At 35.4% G+C, this 25,058-nt stretch overlaps 1 protein-coding gene across 4 annotated transcripts in view; it reads left to right on the top strand.

Annotated features, from left to right (window-relative positions):
• The window catches only part of ALCAM (activated leukocyte cell adhesion molecule), a 202,660-nt gene that overhangs the window by 132,783 nt on the left and 44,819 nt on the right, over nucleotides 1–25,058 (top strand). For all 4 annotated transcript variants that reach the window (XM_032631261.1, XM_032631259.1, XM_032631262.1 and 1 more), the window contains exons 2-6: nucleotides 10,747–10,847; nucleotides 14,686–14,905; nucleotides 21,774–21,838; nucleotides 23,068–23,155; nucleotides 23,612–23,794. In XM_032631261.1, the coding sequence (XP_032487152.1) occupies nucleotides 10,747–10,847; nucleotides 14,686–14,905; nucleotides 21,774–21,838; nucleotides 23,068–23,155; nucleotides 23,612–23,794 (657 nt within the window). The remainder of the gene's footprint in view (nucleotides 1–10,746; nucleotides 10,848–14,685; nucleotides 14,906–21,773; nucleotides 21,839–23,067; nucleotides 23,156–23,611; nucleotides 23,795–25,058) is intronic.

The raw sequence follows: 25,058 nt of genomic DNA, 5'->3' as shown, positions 1-25,058 counted from the left end.
ACATGGGGAAGGGGAAAGGGAAGCTGGGACGAAGTGAGAGAGTGGCATGGACATATATACATTACCAAATGTAAAATAGGTAGCTAGTGGGAAGCAGCCGCATAGCACAGGGAGATCAGCTCAGTGCTTTGTGACCACCTGGAGGTGTGGGATAGGGAGGGTGAGAGGGGGATGCAAGAGGGAGGAGATATGGGGATATATGTATATGTATAGCTAATTCACTTTGTTAAAAAGCAGAAATGAACACACCATTGTAAAGCAATTATACTCCAATAAAGATGTTTAAAAAAAAAAAATGGAGTTTGCCGTAAGAGAGGAAACCAAGTATCACTCAGTGCCTCTGCCTGGTTGGTCCCTGGCTATGACAGACTGGTGAAGTAGTTCTCATCTTCCCATTTATAGAAATTCAGTGTTCAGAGCAGATGAAATTTCCTCCAAGAATCCTAAACCAATACCCTCAAGCTTTTTGCTGTGATTCCCTTCTCTGCTTTGCCATACCACTTTCTCTACCTAATAAGCAGCTCATACAAATTCCATCATGTTCCTTCAGGAGTAGGCCTCAGTATCTTATTTATATATTTCCCTCACAAAGAACATCTAGCACTCTGCCTATAATAGGTGTTCAGTAAATACTTGATGCATGTTCGAATGTATGAATAGATGATTTTTGAGATAGGCCTTGAAAGAAATGTAGGAATTGAGCCAGAGCAGATGGTCCCAAGGAACAGTGATAAAAAGTGAAGCAGAGATGGGGTAAAGCCTAAACTAATTGAGAAGAATTGTAACTTATCCAGCCTCATAGATCATTCTATGCTTAGAGTATAATGCGGCATGTGGTAAATTGAGAAGATAATTTTCAGCACGGCAAATACTGGTACTGTATTTTAAAAATTGTATTGTTTTTATAGATCTCCCTTCTATGGCATAATATGGATTATTACATTGACCTATACATCACTAAAAAAGATAAATATTTTGAGCACTTCCAAGTAACATGCCAAACTTGGAAGTAATATAAAGAACACATATATTAAAACATATTCCTGAGTACTAGCAATAATAATTTGGTAAGATGTTTTTTTCCATCAAAATGTTATTCCACAGTGGAATAACATTTATCTAAAAGATATAATATAATGCATTTATAAAATTATAGGAACTGATGAGAGAAAGAGAAAAGAAGAATTACTCTTTTTCTTATATGTAGGCATTACACAATTATACCTACATTATAATATATAACACTTGTGAAAGGCAAGGTAGAAAGTAAAGTTTGAACAAATGTATTCCTACCTCTGATTCAGCAAAAACCCAACTTGACCCCCAAGTACCCAAGTTTATAAAGAGAAATTGAAAATGAAAAAGGGGATAGAGGGGCTTTTCTGGTGGCACAGTGGTTGAGAGTCTGCCTGCTGATGCAGGGGACACGGGTTTGTGCCCCAGTCCAGGAAGATCCCACATGTCACGGAGCGGCTGGGCGCATGAGCCATGGCCGCTGAGCCTGTGCGTGCGGAGCCTGTGCTCCACAATGGGAGAGGCCACAACAGTGAGAGGCCCGCATACCACAAAAAAAAAAAAAAGGGGGGGGAGGGAATAGAATAACTGTTTTCAGTATTTCTCGAAATGACATTCGATTCCCTCAGATGTCTTCTCCCACCTGCCATGCAGTCCAAGTTACTTGGGAATTATAGACCCTTGTACCACACACACGCACACAGACAAACACAAACAAATCTTACTTGTTATATATTACACGACCTTGACAAAAATTTTAAGCTCTTGTTTCATATAATAAATTTATGGGAAGAATTATGAGATAAGATAACTTTGTGTCATTGAATCATAAAATAAGGTTTGGAAGACTTTTTAAAGGCATCAGCTTTATTCTCTGTCAGTAGAACTATGATATTTTATCATATCAAATAAAATATATATGATATGTACACTTTAGAAAGCATATATAGTAGGTATAATTTGTGCTTGATTATAGGATATGAAGTAGATTTGCTAAAACAGTATATTTTTTGTAATTTCTTAGATTGGATTGGATCCCAATATTTCAAAGTTAGAAATCAATCCTCCTATTATAGTTTAATATAATATGTTTCTGTGAGGAAAACAAATTTGATAATAACCAATGTTACTATGTGCCATTGCTTCCTCCATCCCTTCATTCATATTCAGTGATTATTTAGTCCTACACTAAGATTCTATTTTACAACAATGATCCCTTTATTGGAAACCACAGTTTTATTAAATGAGTGAAGGTCTAAATCAGTAGTTCTCAACTAGATAGGATTTCAGGGGGCAATTTTTCCTCCCGGGGGATATTTGTCATGTCTGAGGATTTTCTTGTTGTCATAATGAGGAGAAGGTGCTACTGGCATCCAATGGGCAGAGACAGGGATATTGCTAAACGTACATAGGACAGTGCCCCACAATCAAGATTTATTCAGCCCAAAATGTCAATAGTAATGAGACTGAGAAACACTACATGTTTTAATTAGAGTTATACGTATCTTAATTCATTAATAAAGCAAACAAGGACACTAGCATGTTTATCTGTCAAAATCAGTCAAGTAAATATGAACGTAATTTCTAAGGATAACTCTCATTTTTACCCACTTCCTCCACAACAATTCATTTGCACAAATATATCTCTAAAATTTCTGTAGAACTGGAATTTAGTTTTTATTTTGTAAGCTCTGAGCCAATTATAATGTGATTAACCCTTCTATGGCACCTAACAGGGATACAGAGCTAAAAAGAGAAAAAGCTTTCAAGGATGATGATGCTTTTAAAGTATTAGTGCAATAAAAAATAATTAACCATGCTAAATTACAGCATGTAAAGTAGACTCTGATGAATTCTGGTCCTATATTGTTATATATTATTTGCTGTACTTCTGCTTGAAACATGGTAGCAGATTCTGATGTTTAAGTGACCTCAACTCAAATGTCTAGCTGTCAGCAATGCAAAGAGAATGATTACTCTGACCTTGATAGTCCTTAAGAATTACTTTATACAGAAAAAGGAATTCTCATCAATATTGCCAAAATTATTACAGTTTTATTATTTTAATTAGAAATATAAAGTGTTCACCTAACTTCAAAAGGTTGCCAGTCTGTTTCAGTGCCTCTTTAAATTATTTGCTATGTAAAATGTGTAACAATAATTATCTTGTACTTTATGATCACTTGCCTGAGAATTCTACATGTGAGAATTATTTGGTCAAGAGATTTTTCTTATGCTGTGCTTATCTCATTTTATTCCCACTGAATTCTCCTGTATAGCCTTTCTAGGTTCTATTGTTCTTTATCTTTAGCTAATAACTCTTCATAAGAATCATTAAATTATTACACACTGCTTCTCAAATATAACACGTATTTTTTTTTAAACATCTTTATTGGAGTATAGTTGCTTTACAATGTTGTGTTAGCTTCTGATGTGTAACAAAGTGAATCAGCTATATGTATACATATATCCCCATGTGCCCTCCCTCTTGCATCTCCCTCCCCCACTCCCTATCCCACCCCTCTAGGTGGTCACAAAGCACCTAGCTCATATCTCTGTGCTATGCAGCTGCTTCCCACTAGCTATCTATTTTACAGGGCACGGGGAAGGGGAAGCTGGGACAAAGTGAGAGAGTAGCATTGACATATATACACTACCAAACATATTTATGTTTTACTTTATGTCAGGACATTTTGATAGCAACAGTGATAATAATTCATAACACTATGTTAAAATTTTAAAACACATTTAATACAAAAGGTGATTTAGCCCAGGTTAAAGTATCTTATGACATACAATATACACATAGACATAACATGTATAGCACAGAAATACACACCATTGTGCACACACACACTTCCTTCTATATTTTATATTTTGCCTCTTTGAGGAAGGACATCATAGGCATTCTGTATTTGCAATTGTATCCAATAATCTCTATGCTACAAAACCATGAATAATTTAACCAACTGATATTACAGGGAGAGAATTGCAGGGGAATTCTAGTAGGTTAAATTTAATTCAGACTTGGCAATTCAAAGATAAAAATCTCTTGTTTCTATGAAAAGTATAAACAGAATTATTTGTGTTGACAGGTGCTTTGGGTCTCCCTGGCACTTCATCTCAAAGACTGAGACGTCTCTAGAAACCAGGATGCTAATTCATCACCAAATCACAGTAGTCTTTGCAGCTACTTTATCCCTAGGGGGTTAGAGATATTAGCCCTCCCACATGTGTAAGCCTTAGTCTTTCTATCAGATGAACCTGGAGCCCTTATACTCTTACCTGAAGAGGAAAGTTGATGATTATAACAAACTTGAAAATTATTTCTAAAATCATCATGACTGTGGCTCCTAATGCCACAAGTGATAATGCAAATGATTATCCTGCATTCTGCCCTCAGTCTGTGGACCAGGGCTTCTATCTGTAACTATTGCCTTTTTACCCACTGCCCTCATTCTTATCAGATCTCTTATTTCCCTTGCATTTGCTGTGCTCTGAAGAGTCCGGTCCTGGATAATTTTGGATATCGAGCTGTCACTACAAGACTCAATCCATGAATTTTCAAATATTTTTTAAAAACAACTCTTTGCTTTGTGCTCATCACAAGTAAGGAAAAAGTCACTTCTTAGTGTCATTTACAGATCACATAGCACGAACCATCCTTAATTTCTCTTGAAAGGGAAGGAAGAAATGTCCTCTCCTGTAGTTTAATCCATAAACTCGTAAGAATGTTGGCTTTGTGTTTGTTTCTCTTCAAGTAAGAGAGGGCCATCCAAGCCCGAATCCATGTTCCTTACACATCGAAGACAGTGTATGACAGACTTTGCAGTATTTGGTAGGAAAAAGAATTCTCAAAGTTCCAGTGTGGTCAACTCCTCTCTGGTTTTTAAGGATGCTAATTTGATAACCAAAATGGAAAGGATGGCACAAGATTCAAATGAAAACTCATCTTATTAGATGCCCAGTAAATGCCAGACATTGTCCCTGGGATACAGTGATTAAAAATATATGGTTCTAAATTTTTAGAAATGCACAGCCTTCTGAGACTGACCCAGGAAGAAATAGAAAATACAAACAGACCAATTGCAAGCACTGAAATGAAACTGTGATTAAAAATCTTCCAACAAACAAAAGCCCAGGACCAGATGGCTTCACAGGCGAATTCTATCAAACATTTAGAGAAGAGCTAACACCTATCCTTCTCAAACTCTTCCAAAATATAGCAGAGGGAGGAACACTCCCAAACTCTTTCTACGAGGCCACCATCACCCTGATACCAAAACCAGACAAGGATGTCACAAAGAAAGAAAACTACAGGCCAATATCACTGATGAACATAGATGCAAAAATCCTCAAAAAAATACTAGCAGACAGAATCCAACAGCACATTCAAAGGATCATACACTATGACCAAGTGGGGTTTATCCCAGGGATGCAAGGATTCTTCAATATACGCAAATCAATCAATGTGATACACCATATTAACAGATTGAAGGAGAAAAACCCATACAATCATCTCAATCGATGCAGAGAAAGCTTTCGACAAAATTCAACACCCATTTATGATAAAAACCATCCAGAAAGTAGGCATAGAGGGAACTTTCCTCAACATAATAAAGGCCATATATGACAAACCCACAGCCAACATCATCCTAAATGGTGAAAAACTGAAAGCATTTCCACTAAGATCAGGAACAAGACACCACTCTTATTCAACATAGTTTTGGAAGTTTTAGCCACAGCAATCAGAGAAGAAAAAGAAATAAAAGGAATCCAAATCAGAAAAGAAGAAGTAAAGCTGTCACTGTTTGCAGATGACATGATACTATACATAGAGAATCCTAAAGATGCTACTACCAGAAAACTACTAGAGCTAATTAATGAATTTGGTAAAGTAGCCCGATACAAAATTAATGCACAGAAATCTCTTGCATTCCTATACACTAATGATGAAAAATCTGAAAGTAAAATTAAGAAAACACTCCCATTTAACATTGCAACAAAAAGAATAAAATATCTAGGAATAAACCTACCTAAGGAGACGAAAGACCTGTATGCAGAAAATTATAAGACACTGATGAGAGAAATTAAAGATGATACAAATAGATGGAGAGATATATCATGTTCTTGGATTAGAAGAATCATCATTGTGAAAATGACTCTACTACCCAAAGCAATCTACAGATTCAATGCAATCCCTATCAAACTACCACCAGCATTTTTCACAGAACTAGAACAAAAAATTTCACAATTTGTATGGAAACACAGAAGACCCCAAATAGCCAAAGCAATCTTGAGAAAGAAAAATGGAGCTGGAGGAATCAGGCTCCCTGACTTCAGACTATACTACAAAGCTACAGTAATCAAGACAGTCTGGTACTGGCACAAAAACAGAAATATAGATCAACGGAACAGGATAGAAAACCCAGAGATAAACCCACACACATATGGTCACCTTATCTTTGATAAAGGAGGCAAGAATATACAGTGGAGAAAAGACAGCCACTTCAATAAGTGGTGCTGGGAAAACTGGACAGCTACATGTAAAAGTATGAAATTAGAACACTCCTGAACACCATACACAAAAATAAACTAAAACTGGATTAGAGACCTAAATGTAAGACCAGACATTATAAAACTCTTATAGGAAAACATAAGAAGAACACTCTTTGACATAAATCCCAGCAATATCTTTTTTCATTCACCTCCTGGAGTAATGGAAATAAAAACAAAAATAAACAAATGGAACCTAATGAAGCTTCAAAGCTTTTGCACAGCAAAGGAAACCATAAACAAGACCAAAAGACAACCCTCAGAATGGGAGAAAATATTTGTAAATGAAGCAACTGACAAAGGATTAATCTCCAAAGTTTACAAGCAGCTCAATATCAAAAAAACAAACAACCCACCCAAAAATGGGCCTAAATAGATATTTATCCAAAGAAGATATACAGATTGCCAACAAACACATGAAAGAATGCTCAACATCATTAATCATTAGAGAAATGCAAATCAAAACTACAATGAGATATCACCTCACACCAGTCAGAACAGTCATCATCAAAAAATCTAGAAACAATAAATGCTGGAGAGGGTGTGGAGAAAAGGGAACCCTCTTGCACTGTTGGTGGGAATGTAAATTGATACAGCCACTATGGAGAACAGTATGGAGGTTCCTTAAAAAACTACAAATAGAACTACCATACGACCCAGCAATCCCACTACTGGGCATATACCCTGAGAAAACCATAATTCAAAGAGTCATGTACCAAAATGTTCAGTGCGGCTCTATTTACAATAGCCTGGACCTGGAAGCAAGCTAAGTGTCCATCGGCAGATGAATGGATAAAGCAGATGTGGCACATATATACAATGGAATATTACTCAGCCATAAAAAGAAACGAAATTGAGTTATTTGTAGTGAGGTGGATGGACCTAGAGTCTGTCATACAGAGTGAAGTAAGTCAGAAAGAGAAAAACAAATACCATATGCTAACACATATATATGGAATCTAAGAAAAAAAAATGGTCATGAAGAACCTAGGGGCAAGACAGGAATAAAGACACAGACCTCCTAGAGAATGGACTTGAGGATATTGGGAGGAGGAAGGGTAAGTTTTGACAAAGTGAGAGAGTGGCATGGACTTATATACACTACTAAACATAAAATAGATAGCTAGTGGGAAGCAGCCGCATAGCACAGGGAGATCAGCTTGGTGCTTTGTGACCACCTAGAGGGGTGGGATAGGGAGGGTGGGAGGGGGGGAGACAGGGAGACGCTAGAGGGATGATATGTGGGAACATATGTATAACTTGAAACTAACACACCATTGTAAAGCAATTATACTCCAATAAAGATGTTAAAATATATATATATATGGTTCTCTTCCTGCTGTGATTGTGCTTTCATCATGCTAATACATTATATACTTGAAATTCATACAGCTTTAAAATCAATTATAAATTTTTTAAATCAATTATAAAATATAAAATTATAAAATTTGGTGTATATTAATGTTCTTTAGAGAAGAGAAAAGAAAACTGGTCTGTAAGAAAGAGCAAATCATTACATTTTTTGGAAAAGGAATTTTTTATTTCCCTGTGCCTAGAGAAGGATCCACCTCATTGGTACCTAAGCTGTGTAAACTGTTTTCACTCCTTGACCAACCACGGGAGCAGTGTCAGTTGTCAAAAGAAGGTGTGTTTTTATAATTATAGTAGATAATTAAAGGTGCATGTCTTACCATAATTTAAGAAGAGATTCACATTATTTTAGAGTCATTACATATTCAATTGTCTTGCTATATATTGATGAAAAAAACAAAATATTAAATCACAAAATGGTTTCCATGGTTTGGCAAACCTGCATGAACAGATCCTAAAATACATGATATAAGTTCCACATTTAATATCCAAAGTATTGTAGAAAACAAGTACTATATTGTGAAATAAAGCAATTTCTTAACTGTCATCACTTTGCCTGTCTGCCACCACATATCTAAATCCTCACAAGTTTTATTTTAACAAGGCTGAAGAGACCTTATAGTCTTATGCTCTTCAATGATTTATAGTAAAAAGGAATTTAAAGTATGGTGGACACTAAACAATTAAACATTATTGATGGAAAAATTGTAATTTTTAAAACATCTTTATTGGAGTATAATTACTTTACAATGGTGTGTTAGTTTCTGCTTTATAACGAAGTGAGTCAGTTATACATATACACACATCCCGTATCTCTTCCCTCTTGTGTCCCCCTCCCTCCCACCCGGTAATTTTTCATTATAAAACAGAATGTAATAAAAATTTTAGTAAAATTTTGTCTCTAATAGCAAGTTAAAAACACATTCTCATGGCTTATACTTTGTATTCTTTATTTTAACAATGTTAAAAATGCTGGAAAGTAGTTGTGCAGTATATTTACATGAAATTTGTGTTCTTTGTAATGCTTTTGTTCACTGGAGCAAAATTGCTTTAGAGGAAAGTAGATTCCTCAATTGACAGAATTTTAAAATAGGAATTTTATTACCTTTTCTTTCTTTACTAAGGTTAATGATTTTTATCCCTATATGAAATTTTTATATGTTGTGGTTGATGGGTAACAGAGAGAGATAGTATCCACCGTATCTTGTTTCTTCAGAAAGTCATAAGATGGTCTTATTCATGTGTTGTAAATTGCCTTAGCTTTGCACTTTAGCACCACCTGGTGGACAAAATATCATTTCTTTTTCTTTTCAGTTTAAAATAAAGTTAGCCCCTTAACACTCTGTATCCAACTATGACATATCTTAACAGGTATTTAATTGTAAATGTATCTAACTTTAAAGATAGTTGTAAACAAAATAAGGTAAAAGGATCTGATATATTTCCTAAGTACTATACAATTGCCAAGTTAAATGCCTATGTTTCTTTAAACTTCATAAATATATACAGATTTGAATAGTATGTTACATACATATGCAAAAACGTGGGTATTGTTGATAATTTAATAATTGATCGTCACATTCTTTTCAATAAAGAATTAAATAAGACCAGGAAGTTTTCTTTACCTTAGTAGCAAACTATTGCTTTTGGATTGTCTACCCAAAAAGCAGTGTAATCACTTCATGAAGAAATTTCATACTACAAATACTTTTCTTTTTTTTTTGGCTGCCACGCAGTTTGCAGGTTCTTTTTTTCTTTTTCTTTTGCAGTACGCGGGCCTCTCACCGTTGTGGCCTTTCCTGTTGCGGAGCACAGGCTCCAGAGCGCAGGCTCAGTGGCCATGGCTCACTGGCCTAGCCACTCTGCGGCATGTGGGATCTTCCCAGACCGGGGCACGAACCCGTGTCCCCTGCAGCGGCAGGCGGACTCTCAACCACTGCGCCACCAGGGGAGCCCCAGTTTTCAGGTTCTTAATTCCCCGACCAGGGATTGAACCCGCACCCTCAGTAGTGAAAGCGTGGAGTCCTAACCACTGGAGTGCCAGGGAATTCCTTACAAATTCTTTTCCTGTTAATATTTTATGTATAATTAGAATGAAAACTAGTATTTTAACCATTAATACTGTAAAGCAGGCCATTTTCATGCTCATTTTGCCACTTATATTTAAGATTCAGTTGTGGTCTTATATGTATTAGTTCTTAGTTTTTAATAGTTTTTAAATTTTTCCAAATTTAAGCTTAACAATATTTTCAAATGAAAAACACAAACATATTTAAAGCTAGTTTTGAGAATTTTAAGCATGTTAATCTCTTTGTATAGTCCCACATTTCTATGAAATATAGTGAAGTTTTTTCTTATGAAATATAGTGAAGGTGAAAATAAACCCTCAGATTCCACACTGTTCCTTGGGCATATACTACTTATCTATTCCTCGCTAAACTGAGAGGTTTATAGATTTGAACTATGTGACATTTGAAGCCTTAGTAGCTAAATAAGAGCTGTTGATATTTATAGGAAATATGTTCTAACTACATACTTTGTTGTATGTCATTTAAGATAAAATTATAATACATAACCTTCATTAAGAAATGCATCTTGGGGCTTCCCTGGTGGCGCAGTGGTTGAGAGTCCGCCTGCCGATGCAGGGGACACGGGTTCGTGCCCCGGTCTGGGAAGATCCCACATGCCGCGGAGCAGCTGGGCCTATGAGCCATGGAAAGAAATGCATCTTGAACTGAAGTTATTTACTTTATTTCAAGAAAACATTTAAACTCTTCTTTCTCTTGTGTTCCTTTTTTTCTAAAGGTCTTGGATGGTATACTGTAAACTCAGCATATGGAGATACCATTGTCATGCCTTGCCGACTCAGTGTACCTCAGAATCTCATGTTTGGCAAATGGAAATATGTAAGTGTGACCTACCTTGGACTTGGTTAATTGCCTCTAGATTTTGAAATAAAATTCCTTCTGTGAGTAGATGTGAATTTCAAGTTAACGTAATGACAATATTCAACTGTGGATATAAATGTAAAAAGGTGAAATTAATGTGTCGAATATTTCAAAAGAATAATCCCTAAGTCTTACATAACAAATGCTATTTTAAAATAAAGCCCATAAACAGGTAATTCTTGGCTCAAATTAGTCTGAAAGATTCACCCTGAAGTGTTTGAGGCAGAAGGAAAGGCAGAGTTCCAGGGTAAAATCAGTGGAGTATAGGACAGAGCTTAGTGGAAGATGGCAGCCTTTCTCTACACACTCATGTTTTGTTTGGTGTGGTTACTGCAAAGGCAAGATGCACCAGAAGCCAGAGCATTCAAATGTTCACTGAAAATTAGTCATCAGTATTAGAAGCCTGTTACTGGTACTTGGTCTTAGAACTCAGTCGAAGTGGTAGGTCCTTTTAAAATTTAACATTGCTGATTTTACTCATTTTTTGCAGGTAGCAAAATCATATTTTCTCAGGTATCAAGGTACCGATGGGTCTGGAAATGAAGGGTAGACATCCTGGTAGGTGATGTGGAAAGGCTAGGTAACTTTGGTAAAATATCTCAATTTCAATTACCAAGACCAACAAAAGGTGTCTGTGTGGCACAATTTCCCAGGGCTAGATCACATGAGACTCACAATGGTTTGCAAGCTTAAAAAGAGGACATATGTTTCATTGAACACAACTGGCAAATTTTCCCTAGGTCCATGAAATGTTAAAAGGTATTTGAATAGGAAAAGGATTTGATGGTCCAATTTTTTTTTTTTGACTTTGGGCATAGATTTTTATTATGTATTATTCTTACACACATTAAAAAAAGCAGAATTAATTGGTTGATATATTCCTGAAAGCATCTTACGCTTCTGAATTACTTCAAATCCAATCACACTTCTATATTACTTTAGTTCTTGTGATGGTCCAATAATTTTTGAAAAGTTTTTTTACTGCAGTACTTCTCAGAGCCTTTCCTATATTAAGATACATGATGAATTGTCTGAGTTCATTCATTTCTTAAGTTTATTGAACCACACAACTTTTCCTCTCAGATATCTGCAAGAACAAATGTTGTGCAGAATAGAAATGTACGTAAGTTGCACCCCAGGGGTAGTATAACACAATCTTTTAAAATATGGTTGTGAAGTCAGACTGACATGTTCTACCATGTGTTGGCTGTGGGATTCTGGATGAGTGAATTAATCCCCATTTTCTCATAGAAAAAAAATGAAATAATAATAATATTCCTTATAGTGTTGTGAAGGTTACATGAAGTAACTCATATCAGAATACTTACCTAGTACTTGGCACATGGTAATTGCACGAAAAGTGTAAGTTGTTATGAGTGTGGGGCTACTAAGCTCTAAACACACTGTGTGAAGGTCAGGTGAAGGCAAAAGAAGGAGGTGAGGCAGCATAGCACTTCCCTGATCCCTCCTCCTGTTATCCAGCTCACACTGGGTAATTTTTAACTATTTCTGGCTCCCTATAAACATGGAAATATGAAGTTAAGGCCTATGAGGACAAAGTCTATTAGCACCCCTAAAATTCCAAGGGTCTGGGAGACTACCACCTCATTCACCATTGAGTCAAACTTAATGCTAAAATAAATGGAATACAGTGGTGAAAACTTCTGTGATTATAGACATTTCTGATGCCCAGGAAATAGCACAATAGCAATGAAAACAAATAATAATGGCAATTTTCTAATTGTTAATGAAACAAAAACCTTCAGTAATAAACTGATGAGATACATTTGAAGTACCATATGCTCTAAAAGCAGTCCTGATTCGCAGACATACTATACAACCTCTAATTTAATGTAACTAAAAGACAAAGAGCAGATTTGGAAAGAGTAAAAGGGAGCAAACACAGAGGAAAGATGGATTAGTTTCTCTCTTACTGCACCGTAATCTCCCTGTGAAGGGAGATCATAGCTCCCTGTGCACCCTGCCTTACCTCACTCCCACCACCTCTTCACCAGCATCTGCCTCTGTGCCTGGTACAGAAGAGGCATCTAACGGCTGTCGAGAATGATATAGTGTAGTTATAATGGAGCCAGGCTGTGGAGCTCCAGTCTTGGCCCTGCTGAGATACACTGGCTGGGGCAACGGACCAGTTATTTAACCAATCTCTGTCTCCATTGTCTAAAAATGAAGACAATATTATGTGTAATTTACAGGGTTGTTATGAATATTAAATCCATTAATGCATGGAAAGCCCAAAGGAAGTACACTGGCATACAGTTAAGTGCTCGAAATTTAATAACTATTATTTCTTGCATAAGTGAATATAGAAATTTAAGATACTGGTCTAACTGGTCTAACATATTTTTCTTAATGAAGGAATGATTTAGTACAAGGATTTGCATTGTAAGCCTGTGGCAAAATTGAAAGATTTAAGGAGAATATTACTGATGTATTCAGATATTCAACCAGCTAAACCTTTTGGACTCCAAGATTAGCTTAGTAATTGTCTTAGTCAGCTTGGGCTGTTATAACAAAATACCACAGACTGGATAGTTTAAACAACAGTTTTTTATTTCTCACAGTTCTGGAGGCTGGACAGTCCAAAATCAAGGTGCCAGCTGATTCACCTCTTGCAGAGGGCCCTCTTCCTGATTTGCTGACAGCTGCCACTTGCTATGTGCTCACAAAACCTCTTCTTTGTGTTCTCATTGAGAGAGAGAGCTCTCATGTTTCTTCCTCTTCTTATAAGGGCACTAATCCCATCATGAGGGTACCATCCCCATGACCTCATCTAAACTTCAACACCTCTCAGGGGTCCACCTCCACTAATCCCACATTGCTTAGGCATATAAATTTAGTCCATAACATTAGTAAATATTAATAATTTTTAAAATGTTACTCCTTATAGCACCTTGAAATTTGTCATGCATTTTAGAATGTTTTATCATATTTTATTTTCTCAAAGGCCTTGTGAGGTAAGTAGAAGAGGGATTGGCCCTTATTTTAGATTATTGTTAGTAGGTAAGAGAATGTTTGTGGGAGCAGAGAAAGAAATGAATTATGTCTCAGTGCTCTTGGCATAATTGTATATGCCAGATTTTATATGAAAACCCTTCGAGCTAAGTTTTAAGATTCAGATAGCAAAACTATGGGTTTTAGTGATTAATCTAATTCTGTTGCTTAATGGACATGATCATTGCACAAGGGCAAATACTGTTCCTCTATGAAGACTCATTAAGCTATGTTAGGTGTAAAGGTTAGCTATGCCAGTTCTGACTGAAACTGAAAAGTGTGGACACAGAAAGTATGTGGATTAAAGTAATGAACATCTAAAGATAATTGCCCAGGATTTCTAAATGAGTGTTTGCAGCTCAAGTGTATGCTTGCTCTGATAGTTAGCTGAAAATCCTTTTGTAACATAATACTTATATATTTGTTTTCATCTATATTTTTTCTTTTACATTAGACATAAGGCCAACCCTTGTCATTTTCAAAACAGTTACTAATTCTGTCCTCCAGATGCAAGAAAAGCTTGGATTCCTAAAGTTCTGTCCTTTCATTTTTGTATATTTAAATTGATACCTGTAAAAGAACTTAACAGCTTCTCTTCTTATGAAGAGTAATTTTCTATAACCAAAGATTTATATGAGGCACTTACCTAAAATTATTCTTCTTGGACCAAACTACAAATTTTGGTGGAATAATACGGCCAAGAAAATTTTGTTGTTCTGGCTGTAATCCTGAAACATCTAAATATGCCTGTTTTTAAAAAATGTATTGTTATTTCAATTTTTAGGAAAAGCCTGATGGCTCCCCAGTATTTATTGCCTTCAGGTCCTCTACAAAGAAAAGTGTGCAGTACGACGATGTACCAGAATACAAAGACAGACTGAACCTCTCAGAAAACTACACTCTCTCTATCAGTAACGCAAAGATCAGTGATGAAAAGAGATTTGTGTGCATGCTCGTAACTGAGGACAACGTGTTTGAGGCACCTACAGTAGTCAAGGTGTTCAGTAAGTAGTCTACAGTGTAACTGCTAAGTGGGCTTGATGGCTGGTACTAGAAAATGTTCTTTAGAAAGAAGACTGAACTCTCTGTAGTGTCTCCACAGTAGGCATCTATGTAAGAGGACTTCTAGAGATCTTCATTCTGCTCGTGCCTGCTGTCAGTGAGGAAAACAAAAAACCTGAAATGCAAATAGGAGCTTTACAATGAGGAAATAAAAGACTATTCTGTTGTTTTGTTGGGTAAAATTTTCTGTGATAGGAAGTACTGCTAAATGAAAACTGACATGTGATCCTTTACTTTCACTGACGTACAAATCAATGTTCTGTGATAAATATTGATACATAGATATATAATACATGCACATATTCATGCATATCATGCTTACATATATATGCATTTGGCTAAACCATGTAAAAGTTGCCATTTGATATGTAAAAACAATAAAATACAAACAGGAGACCTAAGTTTTCTATATATGTGTATACATGTGTGTGTACACACACACATTTTGACCTTTAATGCTTAATGCTTGTTGATTTACTTCTTGAGACTGTTCAAGCGGTTTAGAAAATTGCCCTAAAATAAAGAAGCTCACCCCACTCTAAATGTGTACATGGAATCCACCAAGGGGAAAAAGTAGAGGAGGGTTGGAACAAGAAAAGGTTGTAGAAGAAACTTGGAATAATTCCTGGAGGTTACTTTTCCTCATGATAATATATAGTTAATGTGCGTGTACAACTAGCTATGCAAATGAATGACTTGAGAAGTTCTAATTAAAACTTTTTATCTTTTAATATTCTAATAAAATATCCCACCTTCATTACATCCTAATATCTTAGAAATTACAGGGAGAAAAATAGGTCTCGAAAGTTTCAGAATGCCAGTCTTTTTTAATTAGGGAAGAAGGTCTCACTTTTCAGTTTTTTCCTCTGCTTTCTGATAACTTGACAGCACCTAGAAATTATTAAAATAAACAGGGAAGAAAGAAACCCAGAGGGCCTTGCTACTACAGCAATTAACCGTGGATTTTTCCTGTTTCTCTCGTAATAGCCTATACAACTAAGTAGGACTGTCCCTTAAGCATTTATATGGACTTCAGTGCTCCTATGGACTCATGACAAGGATTCAAAGAGTGCTTATACTATCAAGGAGACCTTTGTTCTCCCGAAGAACCTTGTAAAAGCATGGTACATGTTTCAGTTTATTACCTTTCAGCTTAGAAGGCACTTTCCAGAAATCATCCACTCAACTCAATCATTTTATGGATCAAACGAAGTACCAAGCGTTTCCCAGTTATGCCCCCTTCCATTAAACACCCCGGATAATCTCCATCCTGTATTTGCCAAAGTCCCATGTATTTTTTCTTTCTTGTCTTTTATTTCACTTTGATGTTATTAGGAAGATGGATGGTGTGCTGCTAAAAACACTTTTTCTAGAGAGCAACCAAGATCTTTTTATTAGGCCATGACATCGTAAATATAAGTACACAAGAATGTACTGCAGTAGGTACAGAGATTAAGTCACAGCATTTTAAAGTTATGTGTATTGATTTGTCATTGACATGTTTCTTTGTTATTATGTTAAAATTACCAAATATCAAGACAGTCTACAAGAAAGTTGAGAAAATTCAGGTTGTTCCATTTCGAAGAAACATTTGTGACAATTTTCAGAATATAATTTTTTAAATGCCATAAAAGTTCATTTGGCCTAATTTGATAAAATTTGTAAGCTGTTTTGGAATACAGAGGATTTCTATGGCTATAAAAACAAACTTACACCCTGCATACCATCAGCTCCCCCTACCCGCTTCTCTTTTGAATGTTGTTGAAAACAAAGTGATTCTCAGAAACAGAATTTGCATTCCAGGCTCTGGGCCAGAGAGAATTTAAATAGACCAGTTACACACTTTTGAAAATGGGGTTTTATACTAGAAACTGTGGGACCCTCCAAGTCCAATTAAATAAACAGCACAGCTCATGATAAAGAAAGAGTTTGCAAGAGCATATAAGGGCTTTGCTTTTTAAAAAATAATGAATTTACACTGGATCATTATTTGTGAAGCAAATAGCAGCTGTGACATGGAGGCTTTCATTCTACACATGTATATATTGCAATCACTTAAGAGTTACTAGGCTCATCAATCAGTCCTCTGTTTCCTTCTGTCGAGTCACCTAGCACCTAGCAACATGCACTGTGTACCACACAATGAGTGTGGTTAACGTGAGCTAATCCCAGATCAGTTTGCTGCGGTGTCTTCCTGATGAGCACAAACTGTTTTTATTCAAACTAGAGGCCATGACTGATGACTTTATTACTTCTGATGTAAGTTTGTTTATTCAGTTTTAATCTATATCTCAGATGCAAGAAGTCATGCCCATAAAGCAGACCAGATCCAAGTAAGTCCCATGCTTTGTCACCACTAATGAGGCATTTTTGTTTGTTTGGTTGGTTAGTAGTTGAATGGCATCAAAATCAAACTGTTTGCATTTAATGCACATTTGAAGTTAATAAAACCAAGAGTAGTAATAAAACCAAGAGTAGATCTTAGAGGTTGAATGCTTGCCCAGAGAGCCAAATGGCTGTCAGTGGTACAATGGAAAAATCACTGAACTGGTCATCAGGAGATCTGGCTTTGTTAGATGTGCTGCTAATTTCTGACCTTGGGCAAGTGACTTCACCAGTCAGGGCAGGGGCTTCGATTCCCTCATCATCAGTAAATAAGTACTTTGGATTAGGAGGTGGTTTTCCCACTCTGTTCCTAGGATCCTCTTAACGTGCTAATGAATAGGGCTGAGGTGGGTGAGGAGCTGCTTCTACTTGATCAGCTATAATTCGCCCACTCAATATTTCAAAGTTTTTTCATGATATTTTGTTCAGGGGGAAAAAAGGGAGAAGGGCTTGTGTACTAAAAAGCATTTGAAAACCACAATCCAGCCTAATCTTCTGCACTGGTGTGTGTGGTATTAAAAGGAAGATTGTTCCCGCGACTTCCACCTGGACCAACCAGCTCTTCTAGTGATGGTTGACATCACAGTTATTTGAGCTTTCATTGGGACACTGTTCTCAATGTTTTATCAAAACTGAGCATCCCTCCTCCCACCCTCCCTGTGAAAGTTATTCAACTTTCAACTGCAAGTCATTTTTATTTTTTCAGAATGAAGGAAGCAAAAGATACCTTTTTAACAAATGAGATCTACACTGTATATTTCATTTTGATTCTTTAAATATAAAAAATACCTTTTCCCATCTCATAAGGAAAATAAACTATGATTTCATGCTCACAGTGATTTACTTAAAGTACATCAAGAGTTGATTGCTGACAAAGTACTGAGAGAAGCACCCTTGACTCAATGTAACCAGTGCACCTGCCTTTTCTTGCTCTCCTCCCATATCCAATTGAGCCACATCCTCTGTGTGAGGTTATTGAGAATAACACTCATGCATTTGGGTGATATAGAGCAGTTTTGCATTCATCACTCCATCCTCACCTGGCTGTGAAACTCTTGACAAAATTATTTTACTAATGCAAATAAATTTGTGGTATGACTTTCTCTTTCAATTCTATACTTAGTTATGAATCCTTGAATCGTATTAAGACATAATTCACATAAAGTTTTTTTAAAACACTTCGGAATCAATATGCAATTTTGCTAAAATAGTACACATCCTCTTTTATGGTCTTCTAACTAATACTCATCGATTGTTACAAGCTAATATAAGAGAAAGTTACATACAAAATATGTATTTAATATAGAGGGTCTGAAACAAAAGTTTGAGAAAATAACTCAGAGAAATGCAATAGGTATTACCATTACTTTCTCAATACCCCCTGTGACTCTCTCTTCTAAATGGAAAAGTGAATGACAGTACAAAGACGACTAAATTTTAAGCATACTTTCATCAGGTTTTCCTGGGTTTGCTGCAGTTTTATTTTATTGAAATAAGAATAAATTTTAGAAAGTGTTTATGGAAACAAAGCACACATGGCCATTGTTGGAAAAGACCAACAATTGTAACACATCAGTATTTATGGTTATATGGGGTTTATAAGTCAAAGTAGAGGAATATATTTGACATTAGAGGAAGTATGTTCCAACTGAAATGGTATCTGATTTTGGTGAACTAGAAATTAGCACAACTTAACAAAACTGCCCATCCTCATTTTCTATTAAGAGCCTAATTTTTTGGAAGATTTTTTCAAATCTCTCTATATATTCCAGGTGTAGATAGTACTGAGGAAACAAAAAACTATTTGCTCTTTTTTTCTTGTTAATCTTGACACTTGATCAACCACAAAAATTAATTTAATATCTTACCTCTCTTGAGCTTTCAGAGAGGTGTCACTGAATAACTGATTTTAGTTCCCAGAGAACTTACATTTACTCAAGCTCCAAGATTTTTGTTCTGTTTAAATATTTTGGATGTAGCCCTCTCTCAAAGGTATTAGACATTTGCCATAAAACATTGAATTCTGAACATAATTTAAGGTTTTATCAATAACTCAGAGTTGTAATTATGAACATTAATGATGTTACATTAAGATAATGGTAAAACCAAGACTTACTGATGTGTATTGGAGAAGGCTTTAATCCCCTACCACGTTTCCCAGGAACAGCTATTTATGTCGTTTTGATTTTTATAATTTATTTTTTCTAATTGAAAAACATTTTTTAAATTGAAGTATACTTGATTTACAATATTATATTAGTTTCAGGTGTACAACATAGTGATTCAATATTTTTATAGATTATACTCCATTTAAAGTTATTACAAAATAATGCCTATATTTCCCTGTGCTTCACAATATATACCTGTTACTTATTAATTTTATACATGGTGATTTTTACCTCTTAACCCCCTGCACATATCTTGTCCCTACCCCTTTTCCTTTCCCCACTGGTAACCACTAGTTTGTTCTATATATCAGTGAATGTGTTTCTGTTTTGTTATATTCATTCATTTGTTTTATTTTTTGTATTCCACATATTAGTGATAACATACAGTATTTCTCTTTTTCTGTCAGACTTATTTCACTAAACATAAATACCCTCCAGGTCCATTCATGTTGTTGCAAATGGCAAAATTTCAGTATTTTATATGGCTGACTAGTATTCCATTAGGGGTGTGTGTGTGTGTGTGTGTGTGTGTGTGTGTGTGTGTGTGTGTATACACACATGTAACATCTTCTTTATGTGTGATGGACACTTAGGTTTCTCCCGTATCTTGTGTATTGTAAATAATGCTGCTAAAAACATAGGAGTACATGAATCTTTATGAATTAGAGTTTTTCTTTTCTTTGAATATATGCCAGGAGTGAAATTGCTGGATCAGTTTTTTATATTTTGTCAGTTTTTTATATTTTTGGTCACATTCCTAACAATCAGGTAGCCAGGTGCCACTTCTTGTTTGTGTTAATATAATTGTCTGTTATGCTTTCCTATTTTTCTATGTTTCTTTTTTCCATTTTATTATCTTTCTTATATTTTCTTTCCAATCTGTGCATTTAGAATATAGATAATCGCTCTTCAGAAAATTGTATTAAGAGAATTATACTTCTAGAATTAATAGTAAATAAGCCTCTTATAATTAAAGTGTAAGCTCAACAGATAGGCAGATTCACCATTATTATTAATTATTCTAATTTCTAATATAAAACAAATGCAAAGGGAAAATTAACTCAGGATGTTAACCTGAAGAAGCCTACATTATTTTTGCATACAATCTTGGTGATACCCATCTTGCTGACTTTTTGTCTTCATCCTTGTTTTCTATAATGGTCTGCGTAGGTAACATGTCGATAACTGAATTCCAAATTGAGTAATAATTATACAAAAGCAATTTAGTTTAGTTTGGTAATCAAAATTAAAAGGATAGAGGTGGTAGACAATAAGACTATAGAAGAGAGAATAGCTGGTTGTTTTTGTCTATTTCTTTGAAAATAGAATAGTTAGTTCTCCATGAGACTCACAAAAATCAATGACAATGAGACAATATCCATTTTCTATAGACTAATTGTTAGCTAATTAAAAAGTCTAAAAATCCATCAATGATAGATAACTGATAGCTAAGAATAAAATAAGTTTAAATAATACCTTCTTGCTGCAATTTGTAATCAATTTTTCCCAAAGCCTCTATTAGAATTTATGCTTACAGAGCTTCCTATATTTAAAACGCTTCTGTCCATTATCTCAGGTTCCAAATTTGAAAGATTTTCTCACATTTATAGTTTCATAATATAACTTCATTTAAAAGACAAGGTGTGAGATACACAGGAAACTTGGGCTTCTACATCCCTTAGCCACTTTGCATTTCCCATGATTTTAGAGCAGTGATTCTTAAACTCCACTGTGCCCAAGAATCCCCAATGGAACTTGTTTAAAAAGTAGGTTTATAAGATTTTCCCCAGATACGCTGATTTATTTGGCCAGGTAGAGCCTAGAAATCTGCATTTTAAATAGGCACCCCTGTGATTTAGATTCATGTGGGCTCAGGTTTTCATCTAAGGAGATGGAAATTATTAAGTAGAAAGTGCACATGGTAACCAATTGCAGATAACATATCCTCCTTAGTTTATTAACCTCTGTTTACAATCTAAACCGTACTCACTGTTTATAAAGCATCCAGAAAACATTACCAATATTTTATTCACAGGAATAATAAGCACTTAAAATAATATTTAATATAATAAAGCAAATAGTTGGAAGGGGTAAATTAACCAGATTTCTTAATTATAGATTATATGAGAAATCTATTTTTTATTTTGTTGCTTATTTTTCTACTTTGAGTAAATGAATTATTTTTCTATAAACCAAACCACAAAAGTTCATTTTCTTCTCCCACATGCACTTAAAATCTTTCTCTACTTAACTTTAGAGCAACCATCTAAACCCGAAATTGTAAGCAAAGCCCCATTTCTTGAAACAGAGCAGCTTAAAAAGGTAAGAACTTGTTTTTGATGAATTGCCTTTCCTTAGCCTAGTGTTGAATGCCTTCTCCTGGCCTCAGATGCCAGGACAAATAAGATAGACTTTGCTCAGTGGAGCTGACAGCTGACAGTGTTCCAGGTGCCAGGCAGAAAGTCTACACAACGTAGAGAGGAGACACAGAGGAAGGCGTGGTCATTTCTGAAGGGAGGAGAGGGAGATGAGAATAAAAAGAGGCATAAGTCTTTCTTGTTTGAACGAAATGGGTGTTTAATGAAGTAATGACACATGAGTAGATTTTCTCCAGACCAAAGGTAAAAAGGGCTTTCCAACAATATGAAATAATACCATGTTAAAGAAAATGGCATGTTTGGGAAACACATTATTTGCGTTGCTGGAATTTTGGGTGCTTAGCCAGTGGGCGAGAGAGTGCAACAAGAGATAAATCTCGAGAGTTAAAGACAAGCTGGATTATGACAAGCCTTCTGTCATGTATAGTGCTTGGTCTCTATCTTATTGACAAATTAAACTATTGAAAAGTTGAAGTTAAGGGATAAGATCAGATTTAAACAATCACTGTAGCAGAGGTTTGAAGGAAGTCTGTATTGAAGGAGGGACAAAACTGGAGTTCCATATATGAACACATCACTTGATTCATAATCTCATTTTCACTAACTAAAATAGCCAAATTTTCCTTGGCTGGGGGAAAAAGCAAGTTCAGAATTCTTTGAATCAGAATGAATTTGACTGCATAATACAACACTAAATATTAAGAACACATGTGAAATAAAGTGGTGGGGATTATAGATCGTGGTAAGTATATGTCATCTGAAATAAATGTAGCATGAAGCTGGAGAGGCAGCCTCATTTTAACACCATTAATGATTCTTGAATACACAGATCTATGAACCATGGTAATAGCCAATGTTCATATAGTTATGTTATTTAGTTAATGTTAAAACTGAATACTGTCAAAATGAATTGGGTAATGCTTTTAAATGAATGTGATTTCATTAATGGTGGCAGCATCTATTGCACATTTTAAAATGGGCAAGACCATAATTTTAAGCACAAAACATTGTTTTTATACAAGAGTGCATTCATTCAGTCCTTAGTCAAGGCTTGGAAAATTAATTGGTCAGGAAATCATTGGAGTAGCTCTGCATCCCTTGAGGAGTCAGGGGCTTTCAAATGGACAACCACTGATGGAACCAAGGTTGTAATATTTCCTCTTTATTTTGCAGTTGGGTGAGTGCATTTCAAAAGACAGTTATCCGGATGGCAACATCACGTGGTACAGGAATGGAAAAGTTCTGCAACCCCTTGAAGGAGGTGGGTAAGAAATGGGCAATAAATTCAGATGACATGTTTTGCCTTTCTCTTGTCTAAGCATTCCTTAGACTATCCTGAGTCTAAGTGCATTGCCCTCTTTTGATCTATTACTCTATACTTTGTTACTTTAAGTATCCATTAAATCAGAAGGGATTTTTAAAACATCATTTTAGGCCTTGTGCAGAAGAATCAAGAGCAGAGAAAATTATTTCTCTATATGGCATGTTCTAAAAGTTAATTAAAGTGAGTGGGAGATAGAATTCCAGGATTCTATTTCTGTCTATGTCTCTGATTCATGTTTTTGAAAAGACATCTACCTCACTACATGTCAATTTTCCCTCCTGTTAAATACAGTAAGAAGGACAAAACCACTTCTTAAAGTTGCTGTGACAGTTAATTAAGGACTGTGATTTTCAGGTGAAAGATCCTATCATTAATGTTCTTTATTTTCTTCAGCGGTGGTCATAATTTTTAAAAAGCAAATGGACCCAGTGACTCAGCTCTATATCATGACTTCATCCCTGGAGTACAAGACAACCAAGGCTGACATTCAAATGCCATTCACCTGCTCTGTGACGTATTATGGACCATCTGGCCAGAAAACAGTTTACTCTGAACAAGCAGTCTTTGATATTTACTGTAAGTAACTCAATATAAAATTATGCAATTTTTATGTATTAGAAAAAATATTCCAATGCTATTTTAAGTCCCAATCCAAAAGCTCTTTGGAATCTACTTCCAAACCCCCATCCCCATTCCATGGTACCCAAATAATCTCTTCCTCTTTGCAAGACCTATAGAATAAATGCTTATCCATCTATGATATCTTTCACTCTCTACTTTGTTATTTATAATCATCTCTTCTGTATTCCACTAGACACTAAGTTCCTTAAACACAAGATCTCTAACTTAGTCTGATTTCTTCTGGTAGTCCTCAGCCCTGACGCACAGCCTTAGATTTTGGAGGAGTTCAGAATGCCATCTGATGGTTTTCTGAATGAATGGCAGATGAATAGAAGCTTATGACTGATTGGTTTTTTTTAATATGGAATTTCCATTTTAATAAAGAAATTTATTTTAATAATGAGATCAATTGCATAAAAGTTAAATAGGATTTTGAATTCCAACATGTTTTGGTTAACTTAATAGATTTGAATATTAGACTACAAAGGAACTTTCTTGATCATCTGCTGTAAGTCCATTATTTTAGCTAGCAGTAAAGTGAGACCTAGAGACTTGCCCTAACTTAGCTGTGGCAAGTGGATTAGAATCCTTTTCTCCAATGCTGTGCTCTTTCCTGTAAGACAGGAGCCAAGATAATATGATTAAGAGCAAAGATGCTGGCAATCCAGTCCCAGTGCTGTTAGTTTGTATTTCTAGAAAAGAAGCTTAACTACTCTAGATCTCAGTTTTCCTATTTTGAAATAGGAAAAATATTAATGTAATACTTAACTCATGGTGTTATTATGGAGATTAAGTAAAATCAAAAACCTAAAACAGCACAATATATAGCACATTAAATGCTCATTATTAAATACTATCTTCATTATTACGATATAATCATTATTACTTCATAAGCATAGGCTAGAGATAGATTTTGGGGAAAGATGCAAGAAAACTTTATTATTACTTTTTAGTGAATCAGAAATTCTCATAATACTGCCTTATGTTGTAGAATAACCTAGTACTTCTATGTCTATTTGAGAGAAAGGGTAGAAATGCCCACTGAACCTTCAAAGAGTTTTATCTCAGCTACATTTTTATTTTGGCTCCATGAAGTGCAGAACCTTATGGAAGAACAGAACTGAAGTTCCACATGCCCTAAACATAATGGGTTGTTTTGCCTTAAACTTTGTAAATAAACTTCAACTTGATTTAAAAGCAAGGATTGAAAGGATTTCAT

This window comes from Phocoena sinus, chromosome 4 (assembly GCF_008692025.1).
Source record: "Phocoena sinus isolate mPhoSin1 chromosome 4, mPhoSin1.pri, whole genome shotgun sequence".
Lineage (NCBI taxonomy): Eukaryota > Metazoa > Chordata > Mammalia > Artiodactyla > Phocoenidae > Phocoena > Phocoena sinus.
The sequence above is the reverse complement of the archived record's forward strand: the minus strand, read 5'-3'. Positions and strand labels throughout refer to the sequence as shown.